This window comes from Oryza glaberrima, chromosome 12, assembly GCF_000147395.1.
Source record: "Oryza glaberrima chromosome 12, OglaRS2, whole genome shotgun sequence".
In the NCBI taxonomy this organism is placed as follows: domain Eukaryota; kingdom Viridiplantae; phylum Streptophyta; class Magnoliopsida; order Poales; family Poaceae; genus Oryza; species Oryza glaberrima.
Window position 1 is genome coordinate 10839526 of NC_068337.1, and position 22110 is coordinate 10861635.

General features: G+C 42.4%; 1 protein-coding gene across 1 annotated transcript; it reads right to left on the bottom strand.

The window, feature by feature from the left end:
• Nucleotides 1-12863: 12863 nt before the first annotated feature.
• LOC127756267 (uncharacterized) lies at nt 12864-20911 on the bottom strand (the record flags this gene model as incomplete). The annotated part of the gene is made up of 8 exons (XM_052281651.1): nt 20768-20911; nt 20531-20690; nt 16627-16746; nt 16066-16484; nt 15879-15968; nt 13910-14465; nt 13656-13747; nt 12864-13229 (listed from the first exon to the last, which is right to left on the bottom strand). Coding segments are annotated over exons 1-8 (1947 nt in total), but the record flags the coding sequence as incomplete, so codon positions are not given.
• Between the last annotated feature and the right edge of the window lie 1199 nt (nt 20912-22110).

A 22110-nucleotide genomic window follows, 5' to 3' on the forward strand; every position in this document is an offset into this window, starting at 1 on the left:
CAAAAGTTCACCGCGCGAATCATGAATTGATTTTTTGCCACGAACGCACCCAACACACTCAAATATGTCCAAAAATCATGTTTTGGTGCTTTTTGAACTTTTTCAATCCGGTGAAAAACATCGCACCCACCTATGCCAATATTGGCAGTAATTGACAAAAGTTCGCCGCGCGAATCACGAAGTGATTATTTGCCACGAACGCACCCAATACACTCCAATATGTCCAAAAATCAAGTTTTGGTGCTTTTTGAACTTTTTCATTCCGGTGAAAAACATCGCACCCACCTGTTCCAATATTGGCAGTAATTGACAAAACTTCGCCGCGCGAATCACGAAGTGATTTTCTGCCACGAACGCACCCAGTACACTGCAATATATCCAAAAATCATGTTTTGGTGCTTTTTGAACTTTTTCATTCCGGTAAAAAACATCGCACCCACGTGTGCCAATATATGCCAATATTGGCATTAATTGACAAAAGTTCACCGTGCGAATCACGAAGTGATTTTTTGCCACGAATGCACCCAAAACACTCAAATATGTCGAAAAATCATGTTTTGGTGCTTTTTGAACTTTTTCATTCCGGTAAAAAACATCGCACCCACGTGTGCCAATATATGCCAATATTGGCATTAATTGACAAAAGTTCACCGTGCGAATCACGAAGTGATTTTTTGCCACGAATGCACCCAAAACACTCAAATATGTCGAAAAATCATGTTTTGGTGCTTTTTGAACTTTTTCATTCCGGTAAAAAACATCGCACCCACGTGTGCCAATATATGCCAATATTGGCATTAATTGACAAAAGTTCACCGCGCGAATCACAAAGTGATTTTCTGCCACGAATGCACCAGCACACTCCAATATGTCCAAAAATCATGTTTTGGTGCTTTTCGAACTTTTTCATTCCGGTCAAAAACATCGTACCCACCTGTGCCAATATTGGCATTTATTGGCAAATGTTAGCCCGCACGAATCACGAAGTGATTTTTTGCCACGAATGCACCCAACGCACTCCAATATGTCAAAAAATCATGTTTTGGTGCTTTTTGAACTTTTTCATTCCGGTCAAAAACATCGCACCCACCTGTGCCAATATATGCCAATATTGGCATTAATTGACAAAAGTTCACCGCGCGAATCATGAAGTGATTTTTTGCCACGAATGCACCCAAAACACTCAAATATGTCCAAAAATCATGTTTTTGTGCTTTTTGAACTTTTTCATTCCGGTCAAAAACATTGCACCCACCTGTGCCAATATTAGCATTAATTGACAAAAGTTCGCCGCGCGAATCACGAACTGATTTTCTACCACAAACGCACCCAGTACACTCCAATATATCCAAAAATCATGTTTTGGTGCTTTTTGAACTTTTTAATTCCGGTGAAAAACATTGCACCCACCTGTTCCAATATTGGCAGTAATTCACAAAAGTTCGCCGCGCGAATCACGAAGTGATTTTTTGCCACGAACGCACCCAACACACTCCAGTATGTCCAAAAATCATATTTTTGTGCTTTTTGAAATTTTTCATTCCGGTAAAAAACATCTCACCCACGTGTGCCAATATATGCCAATATTGGCATTAATTGACAAAAGTTTAGCCCGCACGAATCACGAAGTGATTTTTTGCCATGAATGCACCAACACACTCCAATATGTCCAAAAATCATGTTTTGGTGCTTTTTGAACTTTTTCTCTCCGGTCAAAAACATCGCACCCACCTGTGCCAATATATGCCAATATTGGCATTAATTGACAAAAGATCACGCGCGAATCACGAAGTGATTTTTTGCCACGAATGCACCCAACACACTCAAATATGTCGAAAAATCATGTTTTGTTGCTTTTTGACTTTTTTCATTCCGGTCAAAAACATCGTCCCCACCTGTGCCAATATTGGAATTTATTGGCAAAAGTTCGCCCGCGCAATCCACGAAGTGATATTTTGCCACGAATACACCCAACACACTCCATTATGTCCAAAAATCATGTTTTGGTGCTTTTTGAACTTTTTCATTCTGGTCAATAACATCGCACCCACCTGTGGCAATATTGGCAAAAGTTCGCCCGCACGAATCACGAAGCGATTTTTTGCCACGAATGCACCCAACACACTCCAATATGTCCAAAAATCTTATTTTGGTGCTTTTTGAACTTTTTCATTCCGGTGAAAAACATCGCACCCACCTATGCCAATATTGGCAGTAATTGACAAAAGTTCGCCGCGCGAATCACGAAGTGATTATTTGCCACGAACGCACCCAATACACTCCAATATGTCCAAAAATCAAGTTTTGGTGCTTTTTGAACTTTTTCATTCCGGTGAAAAACATCACACCCACCTGTTCCAATATTGGCAGTAATTGACAAAACTTCGCCGCGCGAATCACAAAGTGATTTTCTGCCACGAACGCACCCAGTACACTGCAATATATCCAAAAATCATGTTTTGGTGCTTTTTGAACTTTTTCATTCCGGTAAAAAACATCGCACCCACGTGTGCCAATATATGCCAATATTGGCATTAATTGACAAAAGTTCACCGCGCGAATCACGAAGTGATTTTTTGCCACGAATGCACCCAAAACACTCAAATATGTCGAAAAATCATGTTTTGGTGCTTTTTGAACTTTTTCATTCCGGTAAAAAACATCGCACCCACGTGTGCCAATATATGCCAATAATGGCATTAATTGACAAAAGTTCACCGCGCGAATCACGAAGTGATTTTCTGCCACGAATGCACCAGCACACTCCAATATGTCCAAAAATCATGTTTTGGTGCTTTTCGAACTTTTTCATTCCGGTCAAAAACATCGTACCCACCTGTGCCAATATTGGCATTTATTGGCAAATGTTAGCCCGCACGAATCACGAAGTGATTTTTTGCCACGAATGCACCAACACACTCCAATATGTCCAAAAATCATGTTTTGGTGCTTTTTGAAATTTTTCATTCTGGTCAAAAACATCGCACCCGCCTGTGGCAATATTGGCATTTATTGGCAAAAGTTCGCCCGCACAAATCACGAAGTGATTTTTTGCCACGAATGCACCCAACACACTCCAATATGTCAAAAAATCATGTTTTGGTGCTTTTTGAACTTTTTCATTCCGGTCAAAAACATCGCACCCACCTGTGCCAATATATGCCAATATTGGCATTAATTGACAAAAGTTCACCACGCGAATCATGAAGTGATTTTTTGCCACGAATGCACCCAAAACACTCAAATGTGTCCAAAAATCATGTTTTGGTGCTTTTTGAACTTTTTCATTCCGGTCAAAAACATTGCACCCACCTGTGCCAATATTGGCATTAATTGACAAAAGTTCGCCGCGTGAATCACGAAGCGATTTTCTGTCACGAACGAACCCAGTACACTCCAATATATCCAAAAATCATGTTTTGGTGCTTTTTGAACTTTTTCATTCCGGTCAAAAACATCGCACCGACCTGTGACAATATTGGCATTTATTGGCAAAAGTTCGCCCGCATAAATTACGAAGTGATTTTTTGCCATGAATGCACCCAACACACTCCAATGCCAATAGTGGCACAGATGGGTGCGATGTTTTTGATCAGAATAAAAAAGTTCAAAAAGCACCAAAACATGATTTTTGGACCTGTTGGAGTGTACTGGGTGCATTCATGGCAAAAAATCACTTCGTTATTCGCGCGGCGAACTTGTGTCATTTGATGCCAATATTGGCACAGGTGGGTGTGACGTTTTTAACCGGAATGAAAAAGTTCAAAAAGCACCAAGACATGATTTTGGGGCATATTGGAGTGTATTGGGTGCATTCGTGGCAAAAAATCACTTCATAATTCGTGTGGCGAACTTTTATCAATTAATGCCGATGTTGGCATATATTGGCATACGTGGGTGCGATGTTTTTGACCGGAATGAAAAAGTTCAAAAAGCACCATAACATGATTTTTGGACATGTTGGAGTATAGTGGGTGCATTCGTGGGAAAAATCACTTCGTGATTCGCACGGCGAACTTGTGTCATTTGATGCCAATATTGGCACAGGTGGGTGCGACATTTTTGACTGGAATGAAAAAGTTCAAAAAGCACCAAAACATGATTTTTGGACATGTTGGAGTATATTGGGTGCATTCGTGGCAAAAAATCACTTCGTGATTCGCGCGGCGAACTTGTGTCATTTCATGCCAATATTGGCACAGGTGGGTGCAACGTTTTTGACTAGAATGAAAAAGTTCAAAAAGCACCAAAACATGATTTTTGGGCATATTTGAGTGTATTGGGTGCATTTGTGGCGAAAAATTACTTCGTGAGTCGCGCGGTGAACTTTTGTCAATTAATGCCAATATTGGCATATATTGGCGCACGTGGGTAAGATGTTTTTGACCAGAATGAAAAAGTTCAAAAAGCACCAAAACATAATTTTTGGACATGTTGGAGTGTATTGGGTGCATTCGCGGCAAAAAATCACTTCGTGATTCGCGCGGCGAACTTGTGTCATTTGATGCCAATATTGGCACAGGTGGGTGCGACATTTTTGACCGGAATGAAGAAGTTCAAAAAGCACCAAAACCTGATTTTTGGACATGTTGGAGTGTATTGGGTGCATTCGTGGCAAAAAATCATTTCGTGATTCGCGCGGCGAAGTTCTGTCATTTGATGCCAATATTGGCACAGGTGTGTGCGATGTTTCAAAAAGCACCAAAACATGATTTTTGGGCATGTTGGAGTATATTGGGTGCATTCGTGGCAAATAATCACTTCATGATTCGCGCGACGAACATTTGTCAATTAATGCCAATATTTGCATATATTGGCACATGTGGTTTTTGACCGGAATGAAAAAGTTGAAAAAGCACCAAAACATGATTTTTGGACATGTTGGGGTGTATTGGGTGCATTCGTGGCAAAAAATCACTTCGTGATTCGCGCGGCGAACTTGTGTCATTTGATGCCAATATTGGCACAGGTGGGGTGCGACGTTTTTGACCGGAATGAAGAAGTTCAAAAATCACCAAAACATGATTTTTGGACATGTTGGAGAGTACTGGGTGCATTCGTAAAAAAAACCACTTCGTGATTCGCGCGGCGAACTTGTGTCATTTGATGCCATTATTGGCACAGGTGGGTGCGACGTTTTTGACTGGAATGAAAAAGTTCACAAAGCACCAAAACATGATTTTTGGACATGTTGGAGTATATTGGGTTCATTCGTGGCAAAAAGTCACTTCGTGATTCGCGCGGCGAACTTGGGTAATTTGATACCAATATTGGCACAGGTGGGTGCGACGTTTTTTACCGGAATGAAAATGTTCAAAAAGCATCATAACATGATTTTTGGGCATATTGGAGTGTATTGGGTGCATTCGTGGTAAAAAATCACTTCGCGATTCGCGCGGCGAACTTTTGTCAATTACTGCCAATATTGGCACAGGGGGGTGCGATGTTTTTGACCGGAATGAAAAAGTTCAAAAAGCACCGAAACATGATTTTTGAACATGTTGGAGTATATTGGGTGAATTCGTGGCAAAAAATCACTTCGTAGTTCGCGCGGCGAACTTGTGTCATTTGATGCCAATATTGGCACCGGTGGGTGCAATGTTTTTGACCGGTATGAAAAAGTTCAAAAAGCTCCAAAACATGATTTTTGGGCATATTTGAGTGTATTGGGTGCATTCGTGGCAAAAAATTACTTCGTGATTCGCACGGCGAACTTTTGTCAATTACTGCCAATATTGGCATATAATGACACACGTGGGTGCGATGTTTTTCGCCGGAATGAAAGTTCAAAAAGCACCAAAACATGATTTTTGGACATATTGGAGTGTATTGGGTGCGTTCGTGGCAAAAAATCACTTCGTGATTCGCGCGGCGAACTTTTGTCAATTAATGGTAATATTGGCACAGGTGGGTGCGATGTTTTTGACCGGAATGAAAACGTTCAAAAATCACCAAAACATGATTTTTGGACATATTGGAGTGTATTGCGTGCGTTCGAGACAAAAATTCACTAAGTGATTTGCATGGCGAACTTTTGTCGGTTAATGCAACATTGACAAAGGTGAGTACGATGTTTTTCACCGGAATGAAAAAGTTCAAAAAGCACCAAAACATGATTTTTTTTTTGACATATTCGGGTTTATTGGTTGCGTTCGTGGCAAAATATCACTTCGTGATTCACGCAGCGAACTTTTAGCAATGAACACAAATATTGGCATATATTGGCACACGTGGGTGCGATGTTTTTCACTGGAATGAACAAGTTCAAAACGCACCAAAATATGATTTTTGTAAATATTGGAGTGTATTGGGTGCGTTTGTTTTAAAAAATCACTCTGTGATTCGCACAGCGAACCTTTGTCAATTAATGCCAATATTGGCACACGTGGGTGCGATGTTTTTTACTAGAATGAAAAAGTTCAAAAAAGACCAAAATATGATTTTTGGACATATTGGAGTGTATTGGGTGCGTTCGTGGCAAAAAATCACTTCGTGATTCGCGCGGCGAAATTTTGTCAATTGATGCCAATATTGGCATATATTGTCACACGTGGGTGTGATATTTTTCACCGTAATGAAAACGTTCAAAAAGCACCAAAACATGATTTATGGATATATTGGACTTTATTGGGTGCGTTCGTGATAAAAAATGACTTCGTGATTCACGCGGCGAACTTTTGTCAACTAATGCCAATGTTAGCACACATTGGTGCGATGTTTTTCACCGGAATGAAAACGTTCAAAAAGCACCAAAACATGATTTATGGATATATTAGAGTGTATCGGATGCATTCGTGGCAAAAAAAATAACTCAGTGATTCGCGCGGTGAACTTTTGTCAATTAATGCCAATATTGGCATATATTGGCTCACGTAGGTGCGATATTTTTCACCGGAATGAAAAAGTTCAAAGAGTACCAAACCATGATTTTTGGACATATTGGAGAGTATTGGGTGTGTTCGTGGAAAAAAATCTCTCTGTGATTCGCGCGGCGAACTTTGATCAATTAATGCCAATATTGGTACACGTGGGTGCGATGTTTTTCACCGGAATGAAAACGTTCAAAAAGCACCAAAACATGATTTATGGATATATTGGAGCGTATTGGGTACGTTCGTGGAAAAAAAAATTACTTTGTGATTCGCACGGTGAACTTTTGTCAATTAATGCCAACATTGACACATGTGGGTGTGATGGTTTTGACTGTAATGATAAAGTTCAAAAAGCACAAAAACATGATTTTTGGACATATTGGAGTGTATTGGGTGCGTTCGTGGAAAAAAATCTCTCTGTGATTCGCGCGGCGAACTTTTATCAATTAATGCCAATATTGGCACACGTGGGTGCGATGTTTTTCACCGGAATGAAAACGTTCAAAAAGCACCAAAACATGATTTATGGATATATTGGAGTGTATTGGGTACGTTCGTGGAAAAAAATCACTTTGTGATTTGCCCGGTGAACTTTTGTCAATTAATGCCAACATTGGCACATGTGGGTGTGATGGTTTTGACTGGAATGATAAAGTTCAAAAAGCATAAAAACATGATTTTTGGACATATTGGAGTGTATTGGGTGCGTTCATGGCCAAAAATCACTCCGTGATTCGCGCGGCGAGCTTTTGTCAATTAATGGCATATATTGGCACACGTAGGTGCGATGTTTTTCACCGGAATGAAAAAGTTAAAAAAGTTCCAAAACATGATTTTTGGACATATTGGAGTGTATTGGGTGTGTTTGTGGCAAAAATCACGTCGTGATTCGCGCGGCGAACTTTTGTCAATTAATACCAATATTGGCATATATTGCCACACGTGGGTGCGATGTTTTTCACCGGAATGAAAAAGTTCAAAAAGCACCAAAACAGGATTTTTTGACATAATAGTAATCATTCACGTGCAAAGCACGTCAATAACATTACCAGTCAAAACTAATATATCTTAAGCACAAGAATATTTTTCCCCAGGTAATTAAATAGCATCCAAAAGTAGAAAACACCATGAACAATTTCAGTTAATTTATACTACAAACGGCGCAATTAGCCAAATGTTTCTATGCAAACATGCTTGGTACACAACAATTATGCATGTAGCTCACCGGCTCCCTGTCTTCCTATCACTGCCTATCTTGCCTCTGTCAAGACTTCTCTATATCAGTGCTCTTATTCTCCACCATGCCCCTGAAATCACCTTGTGACGTCATCTCCGGTAGCCATGGTTTCCTAGCAACGCAGATCGATCAAATAAGATAATGGATACATAAAGACCATTAAATCACCCAAGCATACCACATATCAGAAGCTATTGTCTTATCTAAAACTAAAATAAAAAAAAAGGCAACCAAAGATATATGAAATGGGGTTATATCTTTTGTATGCTAAAAATTATATAAGTTACACATTTGACATTTAATATATTAATCTTTGCACTTATCTGCAAAAGATATATTGAAGGGTACTCTTACAAATCTGGAAGGACTTGTCGTCATATCTACCTATGCTGTCCCTACATGTGAAACTGAGAGATCTCTGCTGGAATCAACTGCCAGTCCCTACACGTCCATTTCATTTGCAATTTGCACCTATGTACTACGGGTGTGTTTAGTTCACACCAAAATAGGAAGATTGGTTGAAATTGGAACGATGTGATGAAAAAGTTGGAAGTTTGTGTGTGTAGGAAAGTTTTGATGTGATGGAAAAGTTGAAAGTTTGAAGAAAAATTTTGCAACTAAACACGGCGTACAGTTAGCTGCTACTTGGGTTACCAAGTCAAATGGTGGTAACTCTTTATCAAGTCAAATGGTGGTAGCTAGCCGCCGAAAATGAGACATACAGAAATTAGTATTTCCTGTTCAACTGAACTCTTTATCACATTGTACATCGGTATCAAGCCTATGACTAAAACTAGCAAATATTTCAGAACATAATATTATATTCAGAACAATGTTGCAACACAAGCTTCCTTCCCATGTACCTGCTAATGAGGCAGTTTGTAGTTTTGGGCTGTTCTGTCACATTATTCATATGTGTATTTCTCATTCCATATTCACATTGTCAAGTAAAACCTGGTTAAGTAGATGATATCAGGATAGGAAACTCACCATAAGCTCTCCATGGATCTCCACTTCCCACCATTCTTGAACAAGAGAACAACCAAACGCACAGCATATGTGATAGTAAATCGTCAAAGCAGCATCTGCATCACACATACCAGAACCAGGCATTAAGAAACATACAACCAGTAGTGGGAAGAGAATATTTCAAGTAAAACTCTATATAATCTTTCAACAAATCTCTGTATTAGCATTGGTCAGGCATCTTTTTTAAGTTACTCTTATTTATAATCTTTTAACCAAAATCTCCCATGTGTAGTTCAAATCAGTCAGTGTGAATAACATGGAGTCATCACAATTTCTATTGTAGCTCAGTTGCACACTGATTACCTGAAAGAAGATTGACCAAGAACATTTATCGCAATATTTAGCTTTTGACAAAGTTTTCTCACGATACAGCAAGTGTAACAGCAACAGGATTATATTAAGGACTATGTTATAGGCCCATAACATCATTGTGTGCTTCTGATGAGCGGTGTTTGTTTCATGTACTTGCATTAACCACAGAATAAAATACAGCCCTACAGTCTTCCTGACCATGTTCGATTCGCTCTAGTTTTGGTCTTGGTAACCATCTCACCAGTGCAGAGGAATTGGCTGCCTTCTCCATCCTTTCGAAATGTCATTTCCTAGCATTATTAGCGTGCATTGGATCGCAATGAAATGATAAAAAAAATAATTAAACTAGAAGCATTTGTTTGATGGCGCTGCAAAAATTAGACCAATTAGTTATAGCACTACAGTGCCAAGATAATAGATCAGAACACATTCATTGCCCAAGTACAAATACCACTTGAAAATATATTCATAGGAAAGCTACTGCATTTTATGGGAAACAAATTGTGTTGCATATATCTAATGATTTTAGATATATTTGCAGATTTAGCTGTTTATAACATGCATTTCATCTTCTATTGCATGCCCAACCTGCACATATTTCGCTATATCGAATTTGCATATGCAATCATGATTTTTTTTTGCCTTTTTATAACAGGGTCAATGCAAGCCACAATCCATATTAACATTTAGACTGCCTCTTCGAATAGGCCGTGGGTGCATCTCAGTTAGTCCTACCAGATTTCTCTACATGGCTCAGGTGCAAAGAACATACAAGAATGAAGATATCAAAATCAATTGTAGAAATAATCATACGGTGATAGGAATGAAAACATAAATGATTTTTGTTTTCTCCTTAGCTTAGGAAACGGATATTAGAAATCCTTGATACGCATGACCAATGGTGGTGTAGTTTCACAGCAACAGAGAGTGGATAATCTAACATATTAATAATTCTCTTATATCTCCCTGCAATATTTTAAAAGAAGAAACAGAGAAATAAGTAAATATTCATATGATATACATTTTGAAAGAAAATCATTCTGAAATTAAAAGTCACATAGTTGCAGAGGGGCGATACAGTACTAAACACGTATCGGATAAATATTTGTGCATACCTAGCATTTGTTGGCAACAAATTGCTCCATTAAAGTTGTGGTATATAATACTTCATTTAGCAAAGCGAAGAACAGGGAGACTAAGCAGGAGACTACACCTTATTAACTCAGTAAGCATAGCATCAAAGAATGCATTCATCGGCCATTGGACTGTCGACCTTTTGGGAACTCCAAGAGTATAATATTATCCAAGCAAACAACAAAGATATCAATTCTTCTGTTCATATCCATGCAAACAACAAAGATCGCAATTTTAATGAAATGGTTAGCTGCATGCTCACCTTGTTCCTGCAAAAAGTTTATGAAGTTCATCCCATTATTTCCGGGGAGAGGCTGATGCGAACCCGCTAGGGTTTGTGGCCTGATCTTTCGATGAGAGGTAAGGGATAACTCGATTGGATGAAGACGACGTTCACGGCCCGACTACAACCGTCCAAAGACGCTGCGCCTTAGCAACCGATACACCGTCTCCAATGGTCGCCGCGAACTTGTGGTGCGCGTCAACCCGGCCACGAGGGCACTCGTCCTGCAAGCAATCGAAGAACAAGCAAGAACAAGTAGAACAAGCACTGAAATTGCTAGATAAAGATGAAAGTTTCACTATCAAACACAATATGGTGGGGTTCCGATTCAGGCAGACGGGCGGTTTAGCCAACACGCGCGCTGCGAGCCGGTAGCAAGTAGCTATCTCTATCATCAAAACCCCCGTATGTTCTTGGCGGCGACTAGAGGTATAAGAAGAGGGGAAGAACGACCATAGGGTCGTGCTCCAACCCTAGGATGCGCCCCTAATGGGCCCAACTTGGATACACAGCCCATTGGGCCAAAAGAGGTGACGCAGCACCATGGACAGAAAACAGTCGGGAGTAAAATGACAATTGCGGCCGCTCCAGAACACATATGGACATGTGGCTGGATCCATTTGAAAGTAGACTTGATAAGCTTTCCATGAAGTACTTGCACGCCCAAATCGGAGTTCGCTTGAAGTCGTGGCGGCCGTCAGAAGTTGGCACTGCCCTGCAGTCCGAATCCACCCCGCGCGAATCCTCTTCCCTTTGGATCCTCTCCATCGTTCCTGAGTAAAACACAAGTGCACGCGTCTCCGGGGTATAAAGAAGAGGAATATGAACTCAAGAAAGAACTCACCTGATAATTTAGTTAACGTGCACGAGCGCGGGTAATAGGACCATCATGCTGTACATGGGGGGACGTGGATGTATCGATGGTGTTGATGTCCTCATCATCCTCCCCTTCTTGCATTTGAGTCGTCCTCGACTCAAGCTCATCTTCTTCTCCCAAATACGGCTTCAAATCTGCAACGTTAAATGTGGGACTAACCCCGAAATCTGCAGGCAAATCAAGCTTATACGCATTCTCATTAATCTTTGCTAACACTTTAAATGGTCCATCAACTCTAGGCATCAATTTAGACTTTCTTAAATCAGGAAATCGTTCTTTTCGCAAATGCAACCAAACCAAATCTCCAGGTTCAAAATTCAATTCCCTTCTACCTTTTTCACCACCAAACTTATACTTAGCATTCATGCGCTCTATGTTTTCTTTAGTTGTCTCATGCAGTTTTAACATCAACTCAGCACGTTGCTTAGCATCAAAATTCAGTTTTTCAGAAGATGGTAAAGGCATCAAATCAATTGGAGCACGAGGCAACAAACCATACACAATCTGAAATGGGCACATTTTTGTAGTAGAATGCAAGGAACGATTATAAGCAAATTCAATATGAGGCAAGCATTCTTCCCACATCTTGATATTTTTCTTCAAAACAGCCCTAAGCATAGTAGACAAGGTTCTATTCACCACTTCAGTTTGTCCATCAGTTTGGGGATGACAAGTAGTAGAAAACAAAAGTTTAGTCCCCAATTTAGCCCACAAAGTTCTCCAAAAATGGCTAAGAAATTTTGTGTCACGATCAGAAACAATTGTGTTTGGCACACCATGCAAGCGAACAATTTCTCGAAAGAACAAATCAGCGATATGAGAAGCATCATCAGTTTTATGACATGGTATGAAATGTGCCATTTTAGAAAATCTATCCACAACCACAAAAATGCTATCACGTCCCCTCTTGGTCCTAGACAATCCTAACACAAAATCCATTGAAATATCTTCCCAAGGAACAGTAGGAACAGGAAGAGGCATATACAAACCATGTGGATGTAAGCGTGACTTAGCCTTTTGACATGTAGTGCAGCGAGCAACGAACCTGCCAACATCTCTTCGCATCTGTGGCCAAAAGAAATGACTAGCAAGGATGTCATGTGTCTTCTTGGCACCAAAATGTCCCATCAAACCGCCTCCATGCGCTTCCTGCAACAACAACAAGCGAACGGAGCTAGCTGGAATGCATAGCTTGTTAGCTCTGAAAACAAACCCATCATTGATGACGAATTTGTTCCATGTTCTTCCATCCTTACAATGCAACAACACATCATTAAAATCAGCATCATGCGCATATTGGTCTTTGATTGTTTCCAGGCCAAAAATCTTGTAGTCAAGTTGTGTCAACGAAGTGTATCTCCTAGACAAAACATCAGCAATGATGTTCTCCTTCCCTTTCTTATGTTTGATAACATAAGGAAAAGATTCAATAAATTCAACCCATTTAGCATGTCTACGGTTCAGTTTCCCTTGACTACGAATATGCTTCAAAGACTCATGATCAGAATGTATGACAAATTCCTTGGGCCACAAATAATGCTGCCATGTTTCTAAAGTTCGCACAAGAGCATACAATTCCTTATCATAAGTAGAATAATTCAGAACAGTCCCACTCAACTTTTCACTAAAATATGCAACAGGTTTTCCTTCTTGTAGCAAAACACCACCCAATCCAATCCCACTAGCATCACATTCAAGTTTAAAAGTCTTATTAAAATCGGGAAGTTGGAGGAGAGGTGCATGGGTCAACTTATCTTTCAACATGTGGAAGGCGTTCTCTTGTGATGTGCCCCAAGTGAAAGGCACTCCCTTCTTTGTAAGCGCATTCAATGGTGCAGCAATGGTGCTGAAATCCTGCACAAAGCGGCGATAGAACCCCGCGAGTCCTAGAAAGCTCCGCACTTGTGAGACCATTTTAGGAGTTGGCCAACTCTGAATTGCCTCAACCTTGGCTTGATCAACCTCAATCCCCTGCGGAGTTACAACATAGCCAAGAAAAGAAACTCGATCTGTGCAAAAGGTGCACTTATCAAGGTTACCAAATAAACGTGCATCACGAAGAGCATTAAAAACAGCACGTAAATGATTAAAATGTTCACCCATAGACTTGCTGTAAATCAAGATATCATCAAAGTAGACCACCACAAATTTTCCAATGAAAGGACGCAAAACCTCATTCATCAACCTCATGAAAGTGCTGGGTGCATTAGTTAAACCAAAAGGCATCACTAACCACTCATACAACCCAAACTTCGTTTTAAATGCAGTTTTCCATTCATCACCCAACTTCATACGAATCTGGTGGTAACCACTATGCAAATCAACTTTGGAGAACACAATAGAGCCACTCAATTCATCAAGCATATCATCTAACCTAGGAATAGGATGACGATATCGAATGGTAATGTTATTAATAGCTCTACAATCAACACACATACGCCATGAACCATCTTTCTTTGGTACCAAAATTACCGGAACCGCACATGGACTAAGAGACTCGCGTACATACCCTTTATCAAGCAACTCATGAACTTGACGCTGAATCTCCTTGGTTTCCTCAGGGTTGGTTCGGTATGGCGCACGGTTGGGTAGGGAAGCACCTGGGATCAAGTCGATTTGATGCTCAATGCCGCGCACCGGTGGCAGCCCCGGTGGCACTTCCTTGGGAAACACATCAGAGTACTCCTGCAAAATGTTAGCAACAGCAGGGGGCAAAGAATGCTGCATATCGTGAAGTGAAATCAAAGCATCTTTGCATACCAAAGCATAGGCAACTGAAGGTGATGCAATCAACTCATTAATATAAGATTTAGTAGCAAGTAAGCATTTGGGTTTCAAATTGATTGTCTCAGGTTTCTTGCCATCAGATTGGGCTTTTTTATCACTCTCACATTTGGATTTGGCAGCCTTAGCAACATCATCACGCAAAATATCTTCAGGAGACATGGGATGCAACACAATTTTCTTATCATGGTACAGAAAAGAGTACTGGTTTGACCTACCATGATGCATAGAATCGCTATCAAATTGCCATGGTCTACCTAGCAGAATATTACATGCTTGCATGGGCACAACATCACATTCAACAACATCATGGTAATTTCCAATTGCAAAATTAATGTGCACCAGTTTTGTTACCTTCGCCTTACCACTGTTGTTCAGCCATTGGATGTAGTATGGATGTGGGTGCGGTTTGGTGCTAAGTGCAAGCTTCTCCACCATCTCGCTGCTAGCCAAGTTGTTGCAGCTACCTCCATCAATGATCATGCGGCAACAACGCTCTTTGACGACACACTTTGTTTGGAACAACGTGTGTCGCTGATTTTGCTCCGCCTTCTCCATTTGTGCGCTAAGGACACGCTGCACAATGAGGCTCTCATAGTGATCCGCAAATGTAGCCCGAATGTGCTCTTCCGGTGGCTCATTATCTGCATGGTCAGCCGCAAGCAAAGCAAGTGTATCATCATCGAAATCACTAGCAGAGGAGTACTCACCATCTTTTTTGACTACCAAAACTCGCTTGCTAGGGCAGTCACGCTGCACATGCCCAAAGCCCTTGCAACGGTGGCACTGAACATCTCTCGTTCGGCCTGTGGATGCCATTGAAGAAGCACTCGGTGCTGGCTGAGCAGCCTTTGTCGCTGACTTGTCACTAGATGGAGGAGGTGCTGCTCGACTGGTTGTGGGTGTGGAAGATGGAGAAGCAGTACGGCCGGCCGGAGGAGTGGTGCGTGTCTGCCATGATGAAGTTTTACCTGCAGAAAAATTAGCCTTGGCACTAGCACGTCATCCCTACACTTCCCTTTCAGCCTTACAAGCAAGATGAAACAATCGGGTCATATTAGTGTAATCTTTATAGTCTACGATGTCATAAATCTCGTGGTTTAACCCACCCAAAAATCTAGCCATGGCAGCGTCCTCAGTTTCCTCTAAATTACAACGAAGCAAGCCCATTTGTAACTCCTGATAATATTCCTCTACACTTTTTGCACCCTGTCTCAATTGTTGTAACCTATTCAGCAAGTCACGTGCATAGTAAGAAGGAACAAATCTAGCCCGCATGACCCGTTTCAAAGCATCCCAAGTTTGTGGCATGTTATTAGGATTTTTCTTGCCATGTTCTATCCACCAAACCGAAGCAAAATCGGTGAACTCACTAGTAGCAGCTCTAACTCTAGTGTTCTCAGGAAACTCATGGCTTGCAAATTTTTGGTCAACAGCAATCTACCAAGAGAGGTACGCATCAGGATCATATTTTCCATCAAACAAAAGGAGGAATCTTAAATTTAATTTTAGAAAAAGCATCATCATTGTTGCGTACCTCGCGTCGGCTGCGACCACCCATACCTCGTCGATTGTTGTGTAGCCGTCGACGATCTCGAGCATCTCGATCATCTTGTTCAGTGTCAGCAATATATTCATCCTCCAAATTATCCTCGACGTACTCTCCGTCAATGTCATCGTCATTACCCCCACCATTGCCTCCAGCATTGAGAGCATCAAAATGCCTCACAAGAGCAGCAAGGCTAGTGTCAATGCGGGCGACCGCTGTCTCCAGCCCTGTAAGCTTAGTGTTGGTGGAGATCTGCGTGGACTCCAATTGTCCAATCTTCTCATTTGTCACCTGCAAATCTGTATCAAGTCCTTCTGTGTGCTGCTTCACTTGCCTTGTAAAGTATTGGATGATGCCTTTGGTGCGTGGGGAATGAGATGCACCCTCCTCATCTTTATCCTCTGGACCTGCCATGGGTTAGAAATGAAGGACAACAAAACAATGGAGGATGTAATGTAAGCCCTACACAACTATTGGGATGTAGCTTTTGCAAGACGCTCACTCTCACTTCACTCGCAGCTTGTCTCACAAGCTCTTACCAGTTCTTACCTTGCCCACAGGAGGGGGACAGCAACCCACAAGTTAGCAACCGTGGAACGAGGTGCATCGGTGCTGTAGCAACAAGTCCGGTCAAGCTGTAGTCGGGTTTGTGGTGGAGCTGTTGGTGGGCTGAAAGCAATGCTCAAGAGAAAACTAGAAACCACGTTAGCCAATGCAAATTGAATAATCGCTCAAGGGTATAGTGTACAGTGCTGGTTCTAGGCTAGTCGAAGTAGAGACGCGAGCCTAACCACAAAGGACACCACAAAACACAAACCCAAACAGCAACGAAAACAAGAAACGGTGGTGGAAGGTGGTGACAAAGGGGGAATGGTGGGGTGTGCTCGCTGGATCCTCTTCTTTTTTCTTTTTTTTTTGCTTGCTCTCTCTAGTGCTGAGGAGAGAGACACAACTTTTTTATTATTATTTTTTTTATTTTATTTTTTTGATATTTTTTTCACAACCAGGAGCACACTGGAACCAACCACAGAAAATCTTGTCTCAAACGGACAAAGTATGAAGCTTGTAGAATTTTTTCAAAGTTCTATGCGAATAGGTCCCAAAGCTTCTCGCCACAAAAACAGAATTTTGCAAGAGGAATTTGGCGATTTTAAATTTGCCGAACCCGGCAAAGCGGGGAGAATCGGATGTAACTTTTTTTGTAGATGTCCGTGGATATATTATAAGCCTAATTTCGAGTCCGTATGAAAAAGATATGACTGTTTTAAGGAAGGTCACTCGAATCAAGGATCTATTTCCTTTCTAGTGGCGGTAGGATACAAGGCAACTCACAAAAGCTATCGGCAACAGATCAAACACAAATAGAAAGTGATTTGGTGGGTGACTGCGACGGCGGTGACGGTGGTGATGACGGCAAAATTGATGAAGGTGGCGATGTGCGGTGGTGGCAAGAACTCGAAACTCTACTCGCCTAACACTAAGACCAGCAAATTAACACAACCGATGCAATCGAAAACTCAACAAGCCTTAACTAAGCAGTACTAGTAAAAAAGCACAATGGATCACGGGAAAACTAATCTACTATTTTTTTTGTTGGTCTTTTCTGGACTATAGGCAAAAAAAATTAATGACGAAGGGAAGGGTAAATTCTCTCACCGATGAACCACGCTCTGATACCACCTGATGCGAATCCACTAGGGTTTGTGGCCCGATCTTTCGATGAGAGGTAAGGGATAACTCGATTGGATGAAGACGACATTCACGGCCCGACTACAACCGTCCAAAGACGCTGCGCCTTAGCAACCGATACACCGTCTCCAATGGTCGCCGCGAACTTGTGGTGCGCGTCAACCCGGCCACGAGGGCACTCGTCCTGCAAGAAATCGAAGAACAAGCAAGAACAAGTAGAACAAGCACTGAAATTGCTAGATAAAGATGAAAGTTTCACTATCAAACACAATATGGTGGGGTTCCGATTCAGGCAGACGGGCGGTTTAGCCAACACGCGCGCTGCGAGCCGGTAGCAAGTAGCTATCTCTATCATCAAAACCCCCGTATGTTCTTGGCGGCAACTAGAGGTATAAGAAGAGGGGAAGAACGACCATAGGGTCGTGCTCCAACCCTAGGACGCGCCCCTAATGGGCCCAACTTGGATACACAGCCCATTGGGCCAGAAGAGGTGACGCAGCACCATGGACAGAAAACAGTCGGGAGTAAAATGACAATTGCGGCCGCTCCAGAACAGATATGGACATGCGGCTGGATCCATTTGAAAGTAGACTTGATAAGCTTTCCATGAAGTACTTGCACGCCCAAATCGGAGTTCGCTTGAAGTTGTGGCGGCCATCAGAAGTTGGCGCTACCCTGCAGTCCGAATCCACCCCGCGCGAATCCTCTTCCCTTTGGATCCTCTCCATCGTTCCTGAGTAAAACACAAGTGCACGCGTCTCCGGGGTATAAAGAAGAGGAATATGAACTCAAGAAAGAACTCACCTGATAATTTAGTTGACGTGCACGAGCGCGGGTAATAGGACCATCATGCTATACATGGGGGGACGTGGATGTATCGATGGTGTTGATGTCCTCATCAGAGGCATTAGAGAATATACAAAATGTACTTCAAGGTATTGCTTTAGATCGATTGCAGCACTAAAACATAATAAAGCTGCTGTTGCTTCAATGACAAGAGTGGTGCAATATTAGACAGTACCCTGTGTATACCAAAGAAGCTCCATGTGTCATCCATTCAATTAGGATGCGGAGAACTCGTTCGTGAAAAAAAAAATCCGCGATGCAGAGAATAGAAGATTGACCTAAATTGCAATTAAGATGATCGCGCTCAAGAAAATGGAGGTGGGAAAGGGGTAGTAAAGGGTGCTTGGGATTACTTACCTGATTTAGGGATGAACCGTGTTTGATAATTGTTGTTGTGTACATGCTCGTGAAATCATCTGAAAAACAGAGGTAGCAGAATTGTCAAACGCCAAATGTGGTCGATGGTAAGCCCTCTACTAGGATTGCAGTGCCATGAGGGGAGGCCACTCGTACAATGCCTTCGCACCACAGCCACAGCGGCAACGGGGACACGGGGGAGTGGATCGAGGGGATGGGGGCTCGGTGGAGTGGAAGCAGCGGAGCCATGAGCAGACCCACCTCAGCACCGTCGGGGGCAGTCCTGGGCAAGCCTTTGGCAGAAGGGGGAAGCAAGTGAGGGCAAGCTGCTTGGAGTGCGGCGGCGGCGGGGAACAACCTCGGCACTGTCCGGGGTAGTCCTGGGCGCGCGTTCGGCGGGGGCAGGCTGTAGTGGAGTGCGGCGGCGGGGGCAGGCGAGGAAGCGCAGACACAATTATCGCGAGGTGGCGCGGTGTCGAAGTCATAGCGCGCGGAAAGCGCGGTGGTGGAGTAATCGTGTGCGGAAAGCGCGGTGGCGAGTTGGTGGCGTGGATATCGCGGTGGAGAGGAGGAGGTCGCCGAGGTGGGGAGGGTGGAATCGATGGAATCCGTGATTTCACCGTTGTATTGCAAAAGATGGATGCCTAGATCACCGTTGGATCAGCAGATTGGACGGTTGAGGACAAAAATGATTTCACATGTAGGATTGCTGGGCACAATTCATCCTTTTTATATTAGTATAGATATAGATATTGGAGTGTATTGGGTGCGTCCGTACCGAAAAATCAATTTGTGACTCGCGCGGTGAACTTTCAATTAATGCCAATATTGCCACACGTAGGTGTGATGTTTTTCACTGGAATGAAAAAGTTCAAAAAGCACCAAAACATGATTTTTGGACATATTCGAGTGTATTGGGTGCGTTCTTGGCAAAAAATCACTCCATGATTCACGTGGCAAACTTTTGTCATTTAATGCCAATATTGGCACACGCGGGTGCGATGTTTTTCACCGGAATGAAAAAGTTCGAAAAGCATGAAAACATGAGTTTTGGACATATTGGAGTGTATTGGGTGTGTCCGTGTCGAAAAATCACTCCGTGACTCCTGCAAAAGGTTAGTGACCGCATGAGGAAAAGAGACAGGCATATTCTCAAAAGAAAACAAGGCATCCTTGCAAATGAGAGCATAGCAAACAGTGTCACTTGTATCCAAATGGAATATCAAATTTATTAACATGCTCAAACAGTGTCACTTGTATCCAAACAGTTTCACTTGTATAGCAAACAGTATCACTTGTATCCTAACAGTGTCACTTGTATAGCAAACAGTATCACTTGTATCCAAACAGTGTCACTTGTAGTATGGGTGGGGATGTGGCTTCATCTGCAAAGCTAGCTTCGTGACCATCTCCGTACTCACCAAGTTCCTACAACTGCCCCCATTGATGATTGTGCAGCAGGAACGCTTGTTGACGACACACTTCGTCTGAAAAAGGTTATGCCACTGGTTCTGCTCCGCTTTGCCCATTTGTGCACTTAAGACATGTTGCACAATAAGACTCTCATATTGGTCCGCAACATCAGCCTTGATGTGTTCCTCATCCTCACTATCTATGTTGTTAGCTGCAAGTAATGCAAGTGTATCTTCATCGAAATCACTAGCAGACGAGTAATCACCATCATCCTTGACTACCAAAACACGCTTGCTAGGGCAGTCACGCTGCATGTGCCAAAAGCCCTTGCAACGGTGGCACTGAACATCTCTTGTTCTGCTCGTGGAAGCAACAGAGGACGCACTTTTGGCGGGCTTTTCTGCAGCCTCTGCAGCACAAGAGGGGGGGTGTAGGTGTTGGCCACGCTTTGTTGCTGTTGGAGGGTGCTGATGTCGATGTCAAAGCTGATGATTGACCGGCTGAGGCAGCGCCACTCCGAGCCGTCCATGGAGTTCTACCTGCAGGAATGTTAGCCCTTGTTTGCACCACGTCGTCCCTGCACTTCCCTTTCAACTTTACATGCATAGTGAAATAACCGAGATATATTATTATACTCTTTGTAACTAAGAATATCATAAATTTCTCGGGCTAAGCCCCCCAAGAATCGAGCCATGGCAGCCTCCTCGTCCTCTACTAAGCCACAACGTAACATACCCATTTGTTGCGCTTGGTAATATTCTTCCACACTAGTACCACCTTGTTTCAATTGCTGCAGCTTATTTAACATGTCACGTGCATAATATGAAGGTACAAATCTAGCACGCATAATTCGTTTCAAATCATCCCAAGTAGGTGGCAAAGCATTTATATGAGTACGACGATATTCACTCCACCAAACAGAGGCAAAATCGGTAAATTCACTAGTGGCAGCCCTAACCCTCTTGTCCTCGGAACATCATGGCAAGCAAACTTTTGATCTACTGCTAAACTCCCATGAAAGATAAGCATCAGGGTCATACTTACCATCAAAAGCAGGAATTGTGAATTTAATCTTACCAAATGAATCATCATTATTCTGTACCTCACGGCGTGGCCAACGATGAGCTATACCATGGCGGTTGAAGCGAAGTCGTCGCTGGTCTAGATCATCCTTAGAATCACCAACATAGTCATGGTCATCCATCTCACTACCATGGTGGGATGCTCGGCCAACTCATCAAGACACCTCACAATACCATCAAAAGTGGTGTTCACCGTGGCCACAGAAGCTTCCAAGGTGGTAAGCTTTGTGTTGGAATCAATCTGCGTGCGTTCAACATGACCAAGCTTTTCGTTGGTGATACTAACATCCTCCTCGAGCCCTTGTGTGCGGTCCCTCACTAACCTGTCAAAATGCTGAATAATTCCTTTTGCGCTGGGTGAGTGGGGGTTGGAATGCTCTGCCCCTAACATGGTTAGAAACAAAAGAAACAGACAAAACAAATACTATGGATCAGTAAATGAAAAAGGAAGAAGAAAAACAAAAAAAATCCTACTAAACTAGTTGGATGTGGTTCTATCTATCAAAGTCACTCACTCTCAACCTGTTCCATAAGCTCTTACCAATTCTCATCACACCAAACAGGAGGTGACGGCAACCGTCGAACTTGGATGAACCTCTGGAGAAGGTGTATTGATGCCTTGGTTGCTGAATCCCTGTCAAGTGTT